This window comes from Cherax quadricarinatus, chromosome 4 (assembly GCF_038502225.1).
Source record: "Cherax quadricarinatus isolate ZL_2023a chromosome 4, ASM3850222v1, whole genome shotgun sequence".
In the NCBI taxonomy this organism is placed as follows: domain Eukaryota; kingdom Metazoa; phylum Arthropoda; class Malacostraca; order Decapoda; family Parastacidae; genus Cherax; species Cherax quadricarinatus.
The window spans coordinates 46288351-46306702 of NC_091295.1; the positions used below are offsets into that span (position 1 = coordinate 46288351).

Here is an 18352-nt window from a genome sequence, read left to right on the forward strand (position 1 = left end):
TCTCTGTTCTAATCATTTTCTAATATTTTACCAACATTGAGTTAATGTAATGATCAAAGGCATATACAATGCATGGGCTGAGCTAATCTCTGATGGTTTGTAATTACTGTTCAGTAATTTGTTTACTTAATTCACCTTGTGATCAAGTTATAAAAATGACTTAAGTCAAGAAATCTAGTTAGGTTAATTACACAAGAAAGTTAAGATATTTATATATGTAGTCCTTTATAGAACTTAGGATTTAATTTGATATACAGTGGACCCCCGGATTATGTAATTAATCCGTTCCAGAGAGAGTGACTTATTCCGAATTAATTTTCCCCATAAGAAATAATGGAAATCCAATTAATCCATTTCAGACACCCAAAAGTATTAAAAAAAAGGTTTTCTACATGAAGTATACACTTACCTACACAGAAAACAGTGATACATGAAGAATAAAACAATAATAACATCACACTTACCTTTATTGAAGACATGGTGATGTATGGAAGATGGGAGAAGGGGAGAGGATGGAGGAGTTTACAAGTGTTTGGAAGGAAAATCCTCTTCCATAAAGACTTCAATTACCAAGTCCTTAACCTGGGTTACTTCTTTTCTTTGTTTTTTAATGCCACTAGGAGCACTTGAGTCACTGGACCCCTGTGGCTCAAAAAAAGTGTTCCAGAGAGGTCTGTTTCTGACATTTGTTAGGAATTGTGTTGGGAGACAGGACAAGATAGTCCTTCAATATGACACTAATATCAGCTCTGTGGCTTATTTATCTAGCACAGTTCATCTAATATGACATAATAAACAATATTAATAACATAGAAACATGATATATACTCTAGAATGAATAAAATATGGCATTAGGAATGTCACGAGTGGTGGTGTGTTGTTTGTTGTTGGGTGTATAAGGGCCACTGAAAGATAAGCCTTACATGGTGGTGAAGGCGGCAGCAAGAGGCAGCAGTCATGGCAGTGTTAATCAGTATCCCTGTATACTGTACCTCCAACAACAATGGAGGAGTCAGTTTCATGCTGTCCATTTTCTATCAATTAATCACTTAACTTACTTGCTATGCTGTTAATGCGACACTGTATCGCTTGCTATGCTGTTAATGCGACACTGTATCGCTGGCTGGTGCTATAGCCTTTATTGACTCCTGCTGCTTTAGTATCGTACATATTGCAGAATTGCTGAAAAAGGCACGTTCTCCCCTCTCTCTCAGCTCTTTACCAAAGGGCTGGCTGGCACTAGAAGCTTTCTTTGGGCCCATGGTGGCTTATTTAGCAGTTACAAGCACTGAAAAGAATGGAATAATACAAAATGTATTGTATGAATGTGTGGGATCGTCCTCACTGGCTGGTAAACAGTGGCACACTGGATGTACATGGAGTGTCGGGGCTGCTCAGGCCACGCGGACACATTCCGGACGAATGACTTATGTACAAGAATGGTATACAATACCGACAAGATGAAATTGAGACACATGTGCAACATCTGGGTATCTATATTGTAGACGTTTCGCCATCCAGTGGCTTTATCAATACAAATTCCAGGACATAACTTGAAGACCTGAGAACTATGTACAGAAGATGAGGTAATCAGTCGCTTAACCTAGCAGTAGGTGCGAAGAGCACCATAGTCGTGGAGATTCTGAAGCAGAAGCAAGGCGACTATGGTGCTCTTCGCACCTACTGCTAGGTTGAGGGACTGATTACCTCATCTTCTGTACATAGTTCTCCTGTCTTCAAGTTATGTCCTGGAATTTGTATTGATAAAGCCACTGGATGGCGAAACGTCTACAATGAAGATGCCCAGATGTTGCACATGTGTCTCAATTTCACGAATGACTTATACCGAGTTCAGTGATGTTCACCAAGCCAATATTTTAACGAAAAAACATTACTTATTTCAAATATTACTTATTCTGATGACAACTCAATCTGGGGGTCCACTGTACTTGCTTTTCCAAGGCCCATTAAACAGATTTGATTTCATGATTCAGAGCAGTTTTACTAATCAGTAGTAAAATTGCATTGCTGTTTTAATAACTAAAAATATTTTATGCAATACATAGGAACACATTAAATTCATTAAGCCTTTCTTTGGCACTATGTGGTTTAGTTAAACAAATCCTCTCTGATCTATGTTTATATATTTTATTGAAGTGAAGAAAAAGGAAGGAATATGCGCTAAATTTTACTATCCATATAACAAAATGACAGATGACATTTGATATGAAATTGTTAAACTGATTTATGGTAAAATTGAAATACGTTAAAAATAAAGGTACAATAAGTAAATAAAACTGGATGTGCTTGAGGGGCATGATGGTGATGGATTTATAATGTATATTACAAATTCGTGGTTGGGCTACATCTGGTTCTGTGCCACATTCAGAACACTGTACATTATATCCTGTGATACAAGTATCTTTCCACAGAATACATATACAGTAATGCCTCTTCAATTTCAAAATATTGCTTTACTGAATTTGATAGGCATTTTATGGTTGCTAAATACATGTAATAACACTACAAAACATGAAGTTTCTGATAAGGCAGGAAATTAGTTTTGTATATAATAGTTAATTTTATTTATTTGGAATTTGAGTAATGGTTTCTGTACAGGCTGTGTAAGGTGAGACTTACATACGGTAGTAATGGCATCATAGCTTCTGATCCCACTTCTCAAATTTGGAGAGACTAATGTGTTATATCTACTTTTAAACATGTGCATACTGCAGTCTTTCATTGTCATTCTATAGTTCCTTTCTACTTTTTTTGCTATTTGTGTGTTGGAGAAATTATCTCAGATAATCCTGTGGCTTATTTAGGTATATGTAATTTCTAACTATGCCCTCTTGTTTCAGTCTTGGTAATAATCCTAATCTCTTCCCTATTAATGCCTTTTGAAAATTTTTTATGCTGTCATCATATCTCCTTTTGTTTTTATTCTTTTAGAGATAGAAGACCTGGTTCTCTCATTATTCTTTCATAGCCATTCCCTCAACTCAGGACTTTTTTCAAGTTTTGCTTTGTGTTTTACTAGGTGCTACATATATGAGAATGGATCACACACATATGAGGCCAAGTATGTTTTGAATATGTGTGTGTATAGGTTTCTGAATGCCTCGTATGTATTTGCAAGCTTAGGCTTTGCTGCTTGTGACTCTTTGTTTCAGAGAACAAGTTTGAGTATTTTTCATTTTTTTTTTTTTTTTTTTTTTTTTTTTTTTGTGTGTGTGATGAATGGTTTTAAAACCGACAAGTTGAAGATTGAGACACTTATGCAACACATAGGAATCTTTATTAAGGAAATGTTTTGCCACACAGTGGCTTCATCAGTCCAGTACAAAGTAGAAATGTGTAAGGAGTGGAGGAGTTTGAGGTAATCAGTCCCTCAGCATGGAAACGATGTGTTCAGTCCATCACTCTTGTAGAAAGTGCAGAATATGGCCGGAGAAGTGGCTTATATACTGCAGTCAGTATATGACTGCCATATTCTGCACTTTCTACAAGAGTGATGGACTGAACACATCAATTCCATGCTGAGGGACTGATTACCTCAAACTCCTCCGCTCCTTACACATTTCTGCTTTGTATTGGACTGATGAAGCCACTGTGTGGCAAAACATTTCCTTAATAAAGATTCCCATATGTTGCATAAGTGTCTCTATTTTTTTTTGTTTTGAGAGCATTTTTCTTGCCTAATAGAACTATACTCTGCTTTCAGTCTCCTTTCTCCACCTCTAGCTTCATAATTATGCTTTTGATAGCATCTCTTATTATGGTTCTCAGCCTAGTGTTTGCCATGCACTTCTTCATCCAGTGGAGTACCTTTCCTGATAACTCAGTGTGCTTTTCAGTTTTATAAATTAGCAGCATATTAAACATCATAAAGATCTAGCTAGAATACACTTTCTGCCAATTTATCTGTTTCTTGTCTTTCTCTTGACATTCTAGAATATTATGCAGAAAATTCGGAGTGCGGAAATTAGGAGAAGGTGTGGAGTTAATAAAAGCATTAGTCAGAGGGCAGAAGAGGGGTTGTTGAGGTGGTTTGGTCATTTAGAGAGAATGGATCAAAGTAGAATGACATGGAAAGCATATAAATCTATAGGGGAAGGAAGGAGGGGTAGGGGTCGTCCTCGAAAGGGTTGGAAAGAGGGGGTAAAGGAGGTTTTGTGGGCGAGGGGCTTGGACTTCCAGCAAGCGTGCATAAGCATGTTAGATAGGAGTGAATGGAGACGAATGATACTTGGGACCTGATGATCTGTTGGAGTGTGAGCAGGGTAATATTTAGTGAAGGGATTCAGGGAAACCGGTTATTTTCATATAGTCGACTTGAGTCCTGGAAATGGGAAGTGCAATGCCTGCACTTTAAAGGAGGGGTTTGGGATATTGGCAGTTTGGAGGGATATGTTGTGTATCTTTATACGTGTATGCTTCTAAACTGTTGTATTCTGAGCACCTCTGCAAAAACAGTGATAATGTGTGAGTGTGGTGAAAGTGTTGAATCATGATGAAAGTATTTTCTTTTTGGGGATTTTCTTTCTTTTTTGGGTCACCCTGCCTCGGTGGGAGATGGCCGACTTGTTGAAAAAAAAAAAAAAGTAGGATTTCACTACTGATTCTGCTTTGTTGATCTGTAATGCTTTTCATATATTCTTTAGTTAGTTTACCATCTTTTTAATAGGATCCTCTCTATGGCAACAGGGTATACATGTGAGAGATACTAGCCTGTTAAGATTTCTGTATCTGTTTGATATGATGGTACTTCACTGGACATTTTCTAGCTGTCTTCTATCTCTCTCATCTCTAGAATAGCACTGTAGCTGTTCAATAGTGATTTTCTTACGACATCAGCTGCCTCATTGACTCCATTGCAAGATCTTTTATGGCACCGTTGGTTTTCCTGTATTCATCTCCTTCGATGCCTGTTTGCGTATGAGTGTATATGTCAGACTGACTGGTTTATACTGTATAATCTTTATTTTTTGGATTTTTATCAAATGTAATTTCTCTTCATTTCAGTGTAAAACTGTGCATCTGTATGACAAAACATTTTTACATTACTAATTAAACTTGTTGCTTTTGAGCATGTGTACATATTCAGCATGTTGGAAGGTGTAATTCACTGAAGTAACCCCTCTTTCTCAACAGAATGATGTTGCTGGCATTTGGCAGGTATTCAATTTAATGCTTTAGGTTTGTTTTAACAAATATGCCTTATTTATCTCTGCATGATAGGTTTTTGTTCTTCACATCTGGCGTGTATTACTTAACGGCGCTTGACCCCAGTGATGTGATATACGACCCCCTTCCGCTGTACCATACTGCAGGGGGCATGCTTGGGACAGGGCAGGCACTTCTTTATGCCTGTTCTACAGTTGTTAGAGTCAAGTTCTCAGCTTCAAAATATTGGGAGGAAACCATAAAATATGGTGTCACGGTAGGATTGAAAGAGTAACTGTTCAGAGAAATTTACTTTTAGTTTGCTTGTGTCACGCTTACTTTTCTTGACATAGTAACTAAAATTAATTATTATGAATAGTAAGAGTTGAAATTTTTTGCTATTTTGTTGCTAGTTTTTCTTTGTTTAAATTTTTTATATAATTTTTAAGTTCTTTCTCTAGAAAAATTTTCAACTCTTATTACAAAAGATTAGTTTCATATAGAAAGCATAGCACTCTTGCTGATATAGTGAACTGCTCTGTAAAATTTGGCTAAATAGGTAATAGCAATAGCAAATCATGTTGGATCCTATTAAGACTGGCCAATATTTTTTTCTTTAAATGTAGCCCATTTCAATACTAATTAAATTTATTACTTTTGTTATATAGTACATACCATGTACTGTAATTTAGTTTCTTAAATGGTGTTTTACAGTTATGTAGATAAATATTTGTTATTTATCATAAAAACTTTATTTATGAAATACATTTTAAAATTCTATCATGATACAGTTGAACACAGAAAATCCAGTCCTTTCTCCAGGAACTTGTAATTCTGCTGGTTCACCCATTTCCATCGGGGGAGTTGAGATGTGAAGGAGCTGGATTTTTCAGTACTGATTCAGGTCTGCAATATGATGTTAACCTGTGATGGCCCAGGTTGCCCAGTATTGTTTACAGTTATAAAGGCATTGTGTATTGTAACACATGTGGAGTATCTTTTTTTAAGTAGATTTAGTAAATACACTGTCCATTGAGGGTGTACTTCTACACCTCTGATGCTGGTGACTGATATGGAAAAATACAGGAGGTTACAACTTCAAAATGACCAAAGTTATTCTCATCTGCATTTACAAACCTAGCACTTAGCAACCAATTCAAGTTTTCCATTTGCCAAGTTGCAGTACAAACATGGGTCATGCATACCCATACTTTGAAATATTGATTTTTATATGCACAACTCGTTTGCATGTTGAAGACCACCTGTAGGGGCACAAAAGGTATTAAGTGTATCAAATACAGACATAAATAAGAGTATCATGAAATCTCAAGGTTCAGTGAAATAAAAGAGAACCATGCTGTCTATCCAGAACAAAATAACATTTATTACAGAAACTTTATCATTGAGTGTTTTTAAACTCTAGATGAAGTTATGGTGTTCAACAATTGACGGTACTCTAGGTCTCCCACTTACAACATTGATCCATTCCAGAAAAAATATTGCAAGTCGACTTCATAACATAGCTCCTACTTACCCATGTTATAATCAGAGATGCATTTCTGAATTATAATCTGTATTTCAGCTCCCACCATATTAATAAAGCTGAGTACTGTACTCCAACACTGCACACTGTACTTCCCATCTCCAGGACTCAAGTCCGGCCTGCCGGTTTCCCTGAATCCCTTCATAAATGTTACTTTGCTCACACTCCAACAGCACGTCAATTATTAAAAACCATTTGTCTCCATTCACTCCTATCAAACACGCTCACGCATGCCTGCTGGAAGTCCAAGCTCCTCGCACACAAAACCTCCTTTACCCCCTCCCTCCAACCCTTCCTAGGCCGACCCCTACCCCGCCTTCCTTCCACTACAGACTGATACACTCTTGAAGTCATTCTGTTTCGCTCCATTCTCTCTACATGTCCGAACCACCTCAACAACCCTTCCTCAGCCCTCTGGACAACAGTTTTGGTAATCCCGCACCTCCTCCTAACTTCCAAACTACGAATTCTCTGCATTATATTCACACCACACATTGCCCTCAGACATGACATCTCCACTGCCTCCAGCCTTCTCCTCGCTGCAACATTCATCACCCACGCTTCACACCCATATAAGAGCGTTGGTAAAACTATACTCTCATACATTCCCCTCTTTGCCTCCAAGGACAAAGTTCTTTGTCTCCACAGACTCCTAAGTGCACCACTCACTCTTTTTCCCTCATCAATTCTATGATTCACCTCATCTTTCATAGACCCATCCGCTGACACGTCCACTCCCAAATATCTGAATACGTTCACCTCCTCCATACTCTCTCCCTCCAATCTGATATTCAATCTTTCATCACCTAATCTTTTTGTTATCCTCATAACCTTACTCTTTCCTGTATTCACCTTTAATTTTCTTCTTTTGCACACCCTACCAAATTCATCCACCAATCTCTGCAACTTCTCTTCAGAATCTCCCAAGAGCACAGTGTCATCAGCAAAGAGCAGCTGTGACAACTCCCACTTTGTGTGTGATTCTTTATCTTTTAACTCCACGCCTCTTGACAAGACCCTCGCATTTACTTCTCTTACAACCCCATCTATAAATATATTAAACAACCACGGTGACATCACACATCCTTGTCTAAGGCCTACTTTTACTGGGAAAAAATTTCCCTCTTTCCTACATACTCTAACTTGAGCCTCACTATCCTCGTAAAAACTCTTCACTGCTTTCAGTAACCTACCTCCTACACCATACACTTGCAACATCTGCCACATTGCCCCCCTATCCACCCTGTCATACGCCTTTTCCAAATCCATAAATGCCACAAAGACCTCTTTAGCCTTATCTAAATACTGTTCACTTATATGTTTCACTGTAAACACCTGGTCCACACACCCCCTACCTTTCCTAAAGCCTCCTTGTTCATCTGCTATCCTATTCTCCGTCTTACTCTTAATTCTTTCAATTATAACTCTACCATACACTTTACCAGGTACACTCAAGAGACTTATCCCCCTATAATTTTTGCACTCTCTTTTATCCCCTTTGCCTTTATACAAAGGAACTATGCATGCTCTCTGCCAATCCCTAGGTACCTTACCCTCTTCCATACATTTATTAAATAATTGCACCAACCACTCCAAAACTATATCCCCACCTTCTTTTAACATTTCTATCTTTATCCCATCAATCCCGGCTGCCTTACCCCCTTTCATTTTACCTACTGCCTCACGAACTTCCCCCACACTCACAACTGGCTCTTCCTCACTCCTACAAGATGTTATTCCTCCTTGCCCTATACACGAAATCACAGCTTCCCTATCTTCATCAACATTTAACAATTCCTCAAAATATTCCTTCCATCTTCCCAATACCTCTAACTCTCCATTTAATAACTCTCCTCTCCTATTTTTAACTGACAAATCCATTTGTTCTCTAGGCTTTCTTAACTTGTTAATCTCACTCCAAAACTTTTTCTTATTTTCAACAAAATTTGTTGATAACATCTCACCCACTCTCTCATTTGCTCTCTTTTTACATTGCTTCACCACTCTCTTAACTTCTCTCTTTTTCTCCATATACTCTTCCCTTCTTGCATCACTTCTACTTTGTAAAAACTTCTCATATGCTAACTTTTTCTCCCTTACTACTCTCTTTACATCATCATTCCACCAATCGCTCCTCTTCCCTCCTGCACCCACTTTCCTGTAACCACAAACTTCTGCTGAACACTCTAACACTACATTTTTAAACCTACCCCATACCTCTTCGACCCCATTGCCTATGCTCTCATTAGCCCATCTATCCTCCAATAGCTGTTTATATCTTACCCTAACTGCCTCCTCTTTTAGTTTATAAACCTTCACCTCTCTCTTCCCTGATGCTTCTATTCTCCTTGTATCCCATCTACCTTTTACTCTCAGTGTAGCTACAACTAGAAAGTGATCTGATATATCTGTGGCCCCTCTATAAACATGTACATCCTGAAGTCTACTCAACAGTCTTTTATCTACCAATACATAATCCAACAAACTACTGTCATTTCGCCCTACATCATATCGTGTATACTTATTTATCCTCTTTTTCTTAAAATATGTATTACCTATAACTAAACCCCTTTCTATACAAAGTTCAATCAAAGGGCTCCCATTATCATTTACACCTGGCACCCCAAACTTACCTACCACACCCTCTCTAAAAGTTTCTCCTACTTTAGCATTCAAGTCCCCTACCACAATTACTCTCTCACTTTGTTCAAAGGCTCCTATACATTCACTTAACATCTCCCAAAATCTCTCTCTCTCCTCTGCATTCCTCTCTTCTCCAGGTGCATACACGCTTATTATGACCCACTTCTCGCATCCAACCTTTACTTTAATCCACATAATTCTTGAATTTACACATTCATATTCTCTTTTCTCCTTCCATAACTGATCATTTAACATTACTGCTACCCCTTCCTTTGCTCTAACTCTCTCAGATACTCCAGATTTAATCCCATTTATTTCCCCCCACTGAAACTCTCCTACCCCCTTCAGCTTTGTTTCGCTTAGGGCCAGGACATCCAACTTCTTTTCATTCATAACATCAGCAATCATCTGTTTCTTGTCATCCGCACTACATCCACGCACATTTAAGCAACCCAGTTTTATAAAGTTTTTCTTCTTCTCTTTTTTAGTAATTGTATACAGGAGAAGGGGTTACTAGCCCATTGCTCCCGGCATTTTAGTCGCCTCATACGACACGCATGGCTTACGGAGGAAAGATTCTTTTCCACTTCCCCATGGACAATAGAAGAAATAAAAAAGAACAAGAGCTATTTAGAAAAAGGAGAAAAACCTAGATGTATGTATATATATATATGCATGTGCGTGTCTGTGAAGTGTGACCAAAGTGTAAGTAGGAGTAGCAAGATATCCCTGTTATCTTAGCGTGTTTATGAGACAGAAAAAGAAACCAGCAATCCTACCATCATGCAAAACAGTTACAGGTTTTTGTTTCCCAGTCATCTGGCAGGACGGTAGTACTTCCCTGGGTGGTTGCTGTCTACCAACCTACTGTATTTCAGCTCCCACCATATTAATAAAGCTGAGTACTGTACTCCAACACTGCACAGTACTTCACCATTCCACACTACAACTGCACCTCCTACATTATACTCCACCCCACACTACATTCCCTGCCCCAAGCTGTACTCCCCATCTCACATTGTGTGTCACCACCCCACACTTCTCCCACCTTGCTCCACCCTCCCCACTCTACTATCCTCCCATGCTATACTCTACCCCTACAATGTACTGTGCCCTTACACCACACCCACACTTTATTCCACTCCCCTCCCATCAATATACTGTACTATCCCTCAACACCATACCCATATTGTATTGCACCTACCACACTCCATAGATTGGGTGGGGAGGTGGTTGTGTAAGCATTTTTGCCAAATAACTTATTGACCATGTACTATACACAAACACTTGCTGCCCAAAATTCTACCGTTCTTGATCAATCTTTGCCAAACTGTTATGAGCCAAACACACATGAATAACATGAACATGGGCAAAATGTCAATTCACATTTTGAAAAATTATGATAAGAACTAGTAAACAAAATTTAGCTCTAAGAAAATTATGATTATTGATACAGCAGTAATTGATCAGTCTCTACCAAACATAAATACTCTACACATGCATAAGATCAACTTTCAAGAAACCAGCAGCAGAGTGGCCCAAAAAGAAAAACGAAAGTTTCTTTTTTAAATTTAGTAAGCATAAGATAAACGTATTCAAAATATAAACACATTTGGTTGCACCTTAGCTGATAAAACTTTATTGAAAATAAGTGTTTTGAATATTTGCAACAATCGTAACTGCAAGATTGTGCTGCAGCTTAAATGTTTCACTGAACCAGCTGCAGAAAACAGTGGTTACACATGTTGTTTCCATTCACATGAGTATTTATGGTCTGTGTCCCTGATTCATCACATTGATCAAAAAGAAATTAATACTAGTTGAAAATTCCTGTACCACAACAAAATCACAAGAGCTATGGCAGGAAAAGAGGGACTACAAATGCATAAATTCAAGGATTATGTGGAGTAAAATAAAGATTGGATGTGAAAAGTGGGTTATAGTAAGTGTATATGCACCTGGAGAAGAGAGAAGTGTAGAGGAGAGAGAGAGATTCTGGGAAATGTTGAGTGAATGCATGGGGAGTTTTGAATCAAGTGTGAGAGTAATGGTGGTTGGGGATTTCGATGCTAAAGTGGGTAAAAATGTTATGGAGGGAGTAGTAGGTAAATTTGGGGTGCCAGGGGTAAATGTAAATGGGGAGCCTTTAATTGAGCTATGTGTAGAAAGAAATTTGGTAATAAGTAATACATATTTTATGAAAAAGAGGATAAATAAATATACAAGTTATGATGTAGCACGTAATGAAAGTAGTTTGTTAGATTATGTATTGGTGGATAAAAGGTTGATGGGTAGGCTCCAGGATGTACATGTTTATAGAGGGGCAACTGATATATCAGATCATTATTTAGTTGTAGCTACAGTTAGAATAAGAGGTAGATGGGAAAAGAGGAAGGTGGCAACAACAAGTAAGAGGGAGGTGAAAGTGTATAAACTAAGGGAGGAGGAAGTTCGGGCGAGATATAAGCGACTATTGGCAGAAAGGTGGGCTAGTGCAAAGATGAGTAGTGGGGGGGTTGAAGAGGGTTGGAATAGTTTTAAAAATGCAGTATTAGAATGTGGGGCAGAAGTTTGTGGTTATAGGAGGGTGGGGGCAGGAGGAAAGAGGAGTGATTGGTGGAATGATGAAGTAAAGGGTGTGATAAAAGAGAAAAAGGTAGCTTACGAGAGGTTTTTACAAAGCAGAAGTGTTATAAGAAGAGCAGAGTATATGGAGAGTAAAAGAAAGGTGAAGAGAGTGGTGAGAGTGCAAAAGGAGAGCAGATGAAAGAGTGGGAGAGGCACTGTCAAGAAATTTTAATGAAAATAAGAAAAAATTTTGGAGTGAGTTAAACAAGTTAAGAAAGCCTAGGGAAAGTATGGATTTGTCCGTTAAAAACAGAGTAGGGGAGTTAGTAGATGGGGAGAGGGAGGTATTAGGTAGGTGGCGAGAATATTTTGAGGAATTTTTAAATGTTGAGGAAGAAAGGGAGGCGGTAATTTCATGCACTGGCCAGGGAGGTATACCATCTTTTAGGAGTGAAGAAGAGCAGAATGTAAGTGTGGTGGAGGTACGTGAGGCATTACGTAGAATGAAAGGGGGTAAAGCAGCTGGAACTGATGGGATAATGACAGAAATGTTAAAAGCAGGGGGGGATATAGTGTTGGAGTGGTTGGTACTTTTGTTTAATAAATGTATGAAAGAGGGGAAGGTACCTAGGGATTGGCGGAGAGCATGTATAGTCCCTTTATATAAAGGGAAAGGGGACAAAAGAGATTGTAAAAATTATAGAGGAATAAGTTTACTGAGTATACCAGGAAAAGTATACGGTAGAGTTATAATTGAAAGAATTAGAGGTAAGACAGAATGTAGAATTGCGGATGAGCAAGGAGGCTTCAGAGTGGGTAGGGGATGTGTAGATCAAGTGTTTACATTGAAGCATATATGTGAACAGTATTTAGATAAAGGTAGGGAAGTTTTTATTGCATTTATGGATTTAGAAAAGGCATATGATAGAGTGGATAGAGGAGCAATGTGGCAGATGTTGCAAGTTTATGGAATAGGTGGTAATGTCACCATGGTTGTTTAATATATTTATAGATGGGGTTGTAAAAGAAGTAAATGCTAGGGTGTTCGGGAGAGGGTGGGATTAAATTATGAGGAATCAAATTCAAAATGGGAATTGACACAGTTACTTTTTGCTGATGATACTGTGCTTATGGGAGATACTAAAGAAAAATTGCAAAGGTTAGTGGATGAGTTTGAGAATGTGTGTAAAGGTAGAAAATTGAAAATGAACATAGAAAAGAGTAAGGTGATGAGGGTATCAAATGATTTAGATAAAGAAAAATTGGATATCAAATTTGGGAGGAGGAGTATGGAAGAAGTGAATGTTTTCAGATACTTGGGAGTTGACGTGTCGGCGGATGGATTTATGAAGGATGAGGTTAATCATAGAATTGATGAGGGAAAAAAGGTGAGTGGTGCGTTGAGGTATATGTGGAGTCAAAAAACGTTATCTATGGAGGCAAAGAAGGGAATGTATGAAAGTATAGTAGTACCAACACTCTTATATGGATGTGAAGCTTGGGTGGTAAATGCAGCAGCGAGGAGACGGTTGGAGGCAGTGGAGATGTCCTGTCTAAGGGCAATGTGTGGTGTAAATATTATGCAGAAAATTCGGAGTGTGGAAATTAGGAGAAGGTGTGGAGTTAATAAAAGTATTAGTCAGAGGGCAGAAGAGGGGTTGTTGAGGTGGTTTGGTCATTTAGAGAGAATGGATCAAAGTAGAATGACATGGAAAGCATATAAATCTATAGGGGAAGGAAAGAGGGGTAGGGGTCGTCCTCGAAGGGTTGGAAAGAGGGGGTAAAGGAGGTTTTGTGGGCGAGGGGCTTGGACTTCCAGCAAGCGTGCATGAGCGTGTTAGATAGGAGTGAATGGAGACGAATGATACTTGGGACCTGACAATCTGTTGGAGTGTGAGCAGGGTAATATTTAGTGAAGGGATTCAGGGAAACCGGTTATTTTCATATAGTCGGACTTTAGTCTTGGAAATGGGAAGTACAATGCCTGCACTTTAAAGGAGGGGTTTGGGATATTGGCAGTTTGGAGGGATATGTTGTGTATCTTTATACGTATATGCTTCTAAACTGTTGTATTCTGAGCACCTCTGCAAAAGCAGTGATAATGTGTGAGTGTGGTGAAAGTGTTGAATGATGATGAATGTATTTTCTTTTTGGGGATTTTCTTTCTTTTTTGGGTCACCCTGCCTCGGTGGGAGACGGCCGACTTGTTGAAAAAAAAAAAAAATATGGTGGAATGATGAAGTAAAGGGTGTGATAAAAGAGAAAAAGGTAGCTTATGAGAGGTTTTTACAAAGCAGAAGTGTTATAAGAAGAGCAGAGTATATGGAGAGTAAAAGAAAGGTAAAGAGAGTGGTGAGAGAGTGCAAAAGGAGAGCAGATGATAGAGTGGGAGAGGCACTGTCAAGAAATTTTAATGAAAATAAGAAAAAATTTTGGAGTGAGTTAAACAAGTTAAGAAAGCCTAGGGAAAATATGGATTTGTCAGTTAAAAACAGAGTAGGGGAGTTAGTAGATGGGGAGATGGGGGTATTGGGTAGATGGCGAGAATATTTTGAGGAACTTTTAAATGTTAAGGAAGAAACAGAGGCAGTAATTTCATGCACTGGTCAGGGAGGTATACCATCTTTTAGGAATGAAGAAGAGCAGAATGTAAGTGTGGGGGAGGTACGTGAGGCATTACGTAAAATGAAAGGGGGTAAAGCAGCTGGAACTGATGGGATCATGACAGAAATGTTAAAAGCAGGGGGGGATATAGTGTTGGAGTGGTTGGTACTTTTGTTTAATAAATGTATGAAAGAGGGGAAGGTACCTAGGGATTGGCAGAGAGCATGTATAGTCCCTTTATATAAAGGGAAAGGGGACAAAAGAGACTGTAAAAATTATAGAGGAATAAGCTTACTGAGTATACCAGGAAAAGTGTACGGTAGGGTTATAATTGAAAGAATTAGAGGTAAGACAGAATGTAGGATTGCGGACGAGCAAGGAGGTTTTAGAGTGGGTAGGGGATGTGTAGATCAGGTGTTTACATTGAAGCATATATGTGAACAGTATTTAGATAAAGATAGGGAAGTTTTTATTGCATTTATGGATTTAGAAAAGGCATATGATAGAGTGGATAGAGGAGCAATGTGGCAGATGTTGCAAGTATATGGAATAGGTGGTAAGTTATTAAATGCTGTAAAGAGTTTTTATGAGGATAGTGAGGCTCAGGTTAGGGTGTGTAGAAGAGAGGGAGAATACTTCCCGGTAAAAGTAGGTCTTAGACAGGGATGTGTAATGTCACCATGGTTGTTTAATATATTTATAGATGGGGTTGTTAAGGAAGTAAATGCTAGGGTGTTTGGGAGAGGGGTGGGATTAAATTATGGGGAATCAAATTCAAAATGGGAATTGACACAGTTACTTTTTGCTGATGATACTGTGCTTATGGGAGATTCTAAAGAAAAATTGCAAAGGTTAGTGGATGAGTTTGGGAATGTGTGTAAAGGTAGAAAGTTGAAAGTGAACATAGAAAAGAGTAAGGTGATGAGAGTGTCAAATGATTTAGATAAAGAAAAATTGGATATCAAATTGGGGAGGAGGAGTATGGAAGAAGTGAATGTTTTCAGATACTTGGGAGTTGACGTGTCGGCGGATGGATTTATGAAGGATGAGGTTAATCATAGAATTGATGAGGGAAAAAAGGTGAGTGGTGCGTTGAGGTATATGTGGAGTCAAAAAATGTTATCTATGGAGGCAAAGAAGGGAATGTATGAAAGTATAGTAGTACCAACACTCTTATATGGGTGTGAAGCTTGGGTGGTAAATGCAGCAGCGAGGAGACGGTTGGAGGCAGTGGAGATGTCCTGTTTAAGGGCAATGTGTGGTGTAAATATTATGCAGAAAATTCGGAGTGTGGAAATTAGGAGAAGGTGTGGAGTTAATAAAAGTATTAGTCAGAGGGCAGAAGAGGGGTTGTTGAGGTGGTTTGGTCATTTAGAGAGAATGGATCAAAGTAGAATGACATGGAAAGCATATAAATCTATAGGGGAAGGAAGGCGGGGTAGGGGTCGTCCTCGAAAGGGTTGGAGAGAGGGGGTAAAGGAGGTTTTGTGGGTAAGGGGCTTGGACTTCCAGCAAGCGTGCGTGAGCGTGTTAGATAGGAGTGAATGGAGACGAATGATACTTGGGACCTGACGATCTGTTGGAGTGTGAGCAGGGTAATATTTAGTGAAGGGATTCAGGGAAACCGGTTATTTTCATATAGTCGGACTTGAGTCCTGGAAATGGGAAGTACAATGCCTGCACTTTAAAGGAGGGGTTTGGGATATTGGCAGTTTGGAGGGATATGTTGTGTATCTTTATATGTGTATGCTTCTAGACTGTTGTATTCTGAGCACCTCTGCAAAAACAGTGATAATGTGCGAGTGTGGTGAAAGTGTTGAATGATGATGAAAGTATTTTCTTTTTGGGGATTTTCTTTCTTTTTTGGGTCACCCTGCCTCGGTGGGAGACGGCCGACTTGTTGAAAAAAAAAAAAAAAAAAAAAAAATCTTTAAATATATTAAACAACCTTGGTGACATTACACATCCCTGTCTAAGACCTACTTTTACCGGGAATTAGTCTCCCTCTCTTCTACACACCCTTACTTGAGCCTCACTGTCCTCATGAAAACTCTTTGCAGCATTTAGTAACTTACCACCTGTTCCATATGCTTGCAACATCTGCCACATTGCTCTACTATCCACTCTATCATATGCCTTTTCTAAATCCATAAATGCATGAATATATATACACATATTTAAGTGGAACCCCGGTTATCAGCCACAGTCCGTTCCACAAGGTCAGCCTAAATCCGATAAGGCTGAGAACAGAAGTAATATTTCTTATAAGAATTTATGTAAATACAATTAATCCATTCCAGACACCCAAAAATATTAACAAAAAATATGAATCAGAGAAAACGTAATGTTTACTTTCCTCCAATTCTCCACTTGATAGCGTATAAACATTGCATGTTTTTATATACAGTGGACCCCTGCATAACGATATTAATCCGTTCCTGAGAGCTCATTGTTATGCGAAATTATCGTTATGTGAATGAATTTTCCCCACAGGAAATAATGGAAATCAAATTAATCCATGCAAGACACCCAAATGTATGAAAAAAAAAATTTTACCACATGAAATATACATTTTCCTACACACAAAGAGAAAGATACATGCACAATAGTAGAGTAGTACATGCACAATATATATTTTGCATGTACTACTCTACTAAATGAAGAATAAATGACACCTTTATTGAAGATGCAGCAATGACTGATGAGACACTGTGTCCTGGGAGTGCCTTTTCCTCCTGAGTACTGTAGGTCCTGTTTGGCATTTTCTTCCAGAACAGGTCTTATCACACTGTGTGTGCCACTACGATTCTTAAATCTCTCAAACCAACCTTTGCTGGGTTTAAATTCACCAATATGAACACTAGTTCCAGGCATTTTTCCCTGTTCACATGGGTGTTAGTCGACTGGTGTGGGCTGAATCCTGGGAGACAAGATTAAGGACCCCAATGGAAATAAGTTAGACAGTCTTTGATGACACTGACTTTTTTGGGTTATCCTGGGTGGCAAATCCTCTGGGGTTAATTGTTTCTTGGTATTCTCAATAAGCCACACCAACAATGGTGCTACAGCAGCAGCAGCAGCGGCAGCAGCTGACAGTGCTACAGCAGCAGCAGCAGCTGACAGTGCTACAGCAGCAGCAGCAGCAGCTGACAGTGCTACAGCAGCAGCAGCAGCAGCTGACAGTGCTACAGCAGCAGCAGCTGACAGTGCTACAGCAGCAGCTGACAGTGCTACAGCAGCAGCTGACAGTGCTACATCAGCAGCAGACGGTTCTACAGCAGCAGAAGACGGTAGTACAGCAGCAGCAGCTGACGGTGGTACAGCAGCAGCAGCAGCAGCTGGTGGTGCTACAGCAGCAGCAGCTGACAGTGCAGCAGCAGCAGCAGCTGACAGTGCTACAGCAGCAGCAGACGGTGCTACAGCAGCAGCAGACGGTACTACAGCAGCAGCAGCAGCAGCTGATGGTGGTGCAGCAGCAGCAGCTGATGGTGGTACAGCAGCAGCAGCAGCTGATGGTGCTACAGCAGCAGCTGACAGTGCTACAGCAGCAGCAGCAGCAGCAGCTGACAGTGCAGCAGCAGCAGCTGACAGTGCTACAGCAGCAGCAGCATCAGCAGTTGACCATGGTACCACAGTATTTCAATAATATTTCTCACCCTTCTTACCACAGGGTTGGCACTAGAAGCTTTCTTGGGGCCCATGGTCACTTATTTTGCAGATAAAATCGCCAAAAACACTGTAATAATATGAAATGTTCCGATTGTATGCTTGGATGTTACCGCGGAGGCTGGCTTGTAAACAATGCCACCGGCGGAACATGTGAGGCTG

At 39.3% G+C, this 18352-nt stretch overlaps 1 protein-coding gene across 6 annotated transcripts in view; it reads left to right on the top strand.

Moving 5' to 3' along the window:
• Positions 1–18352, top strand: part of LOC128684512 (long-chain fatty acid transport protein 4) — a 197246-nt gene that overhangs the window by 96849 nt on the left and 82045 nt on the right. Inside the window, exon 8 of one of the 6 annotated variants that reach the window (XM_053770734.2) lies at positions 5242–5443. The exons of the other annotated variants lie outside the window; for them this stretch is intronic. Coding sequence (XP_053626709.2) covers positions 5242–5443 — 202 coding nt within the window. The remainder of the gene's footprint in view (positions 1–5241; positions 5444–18352) is intronic. 6 annotated transcript variants of the gene reach the window in all.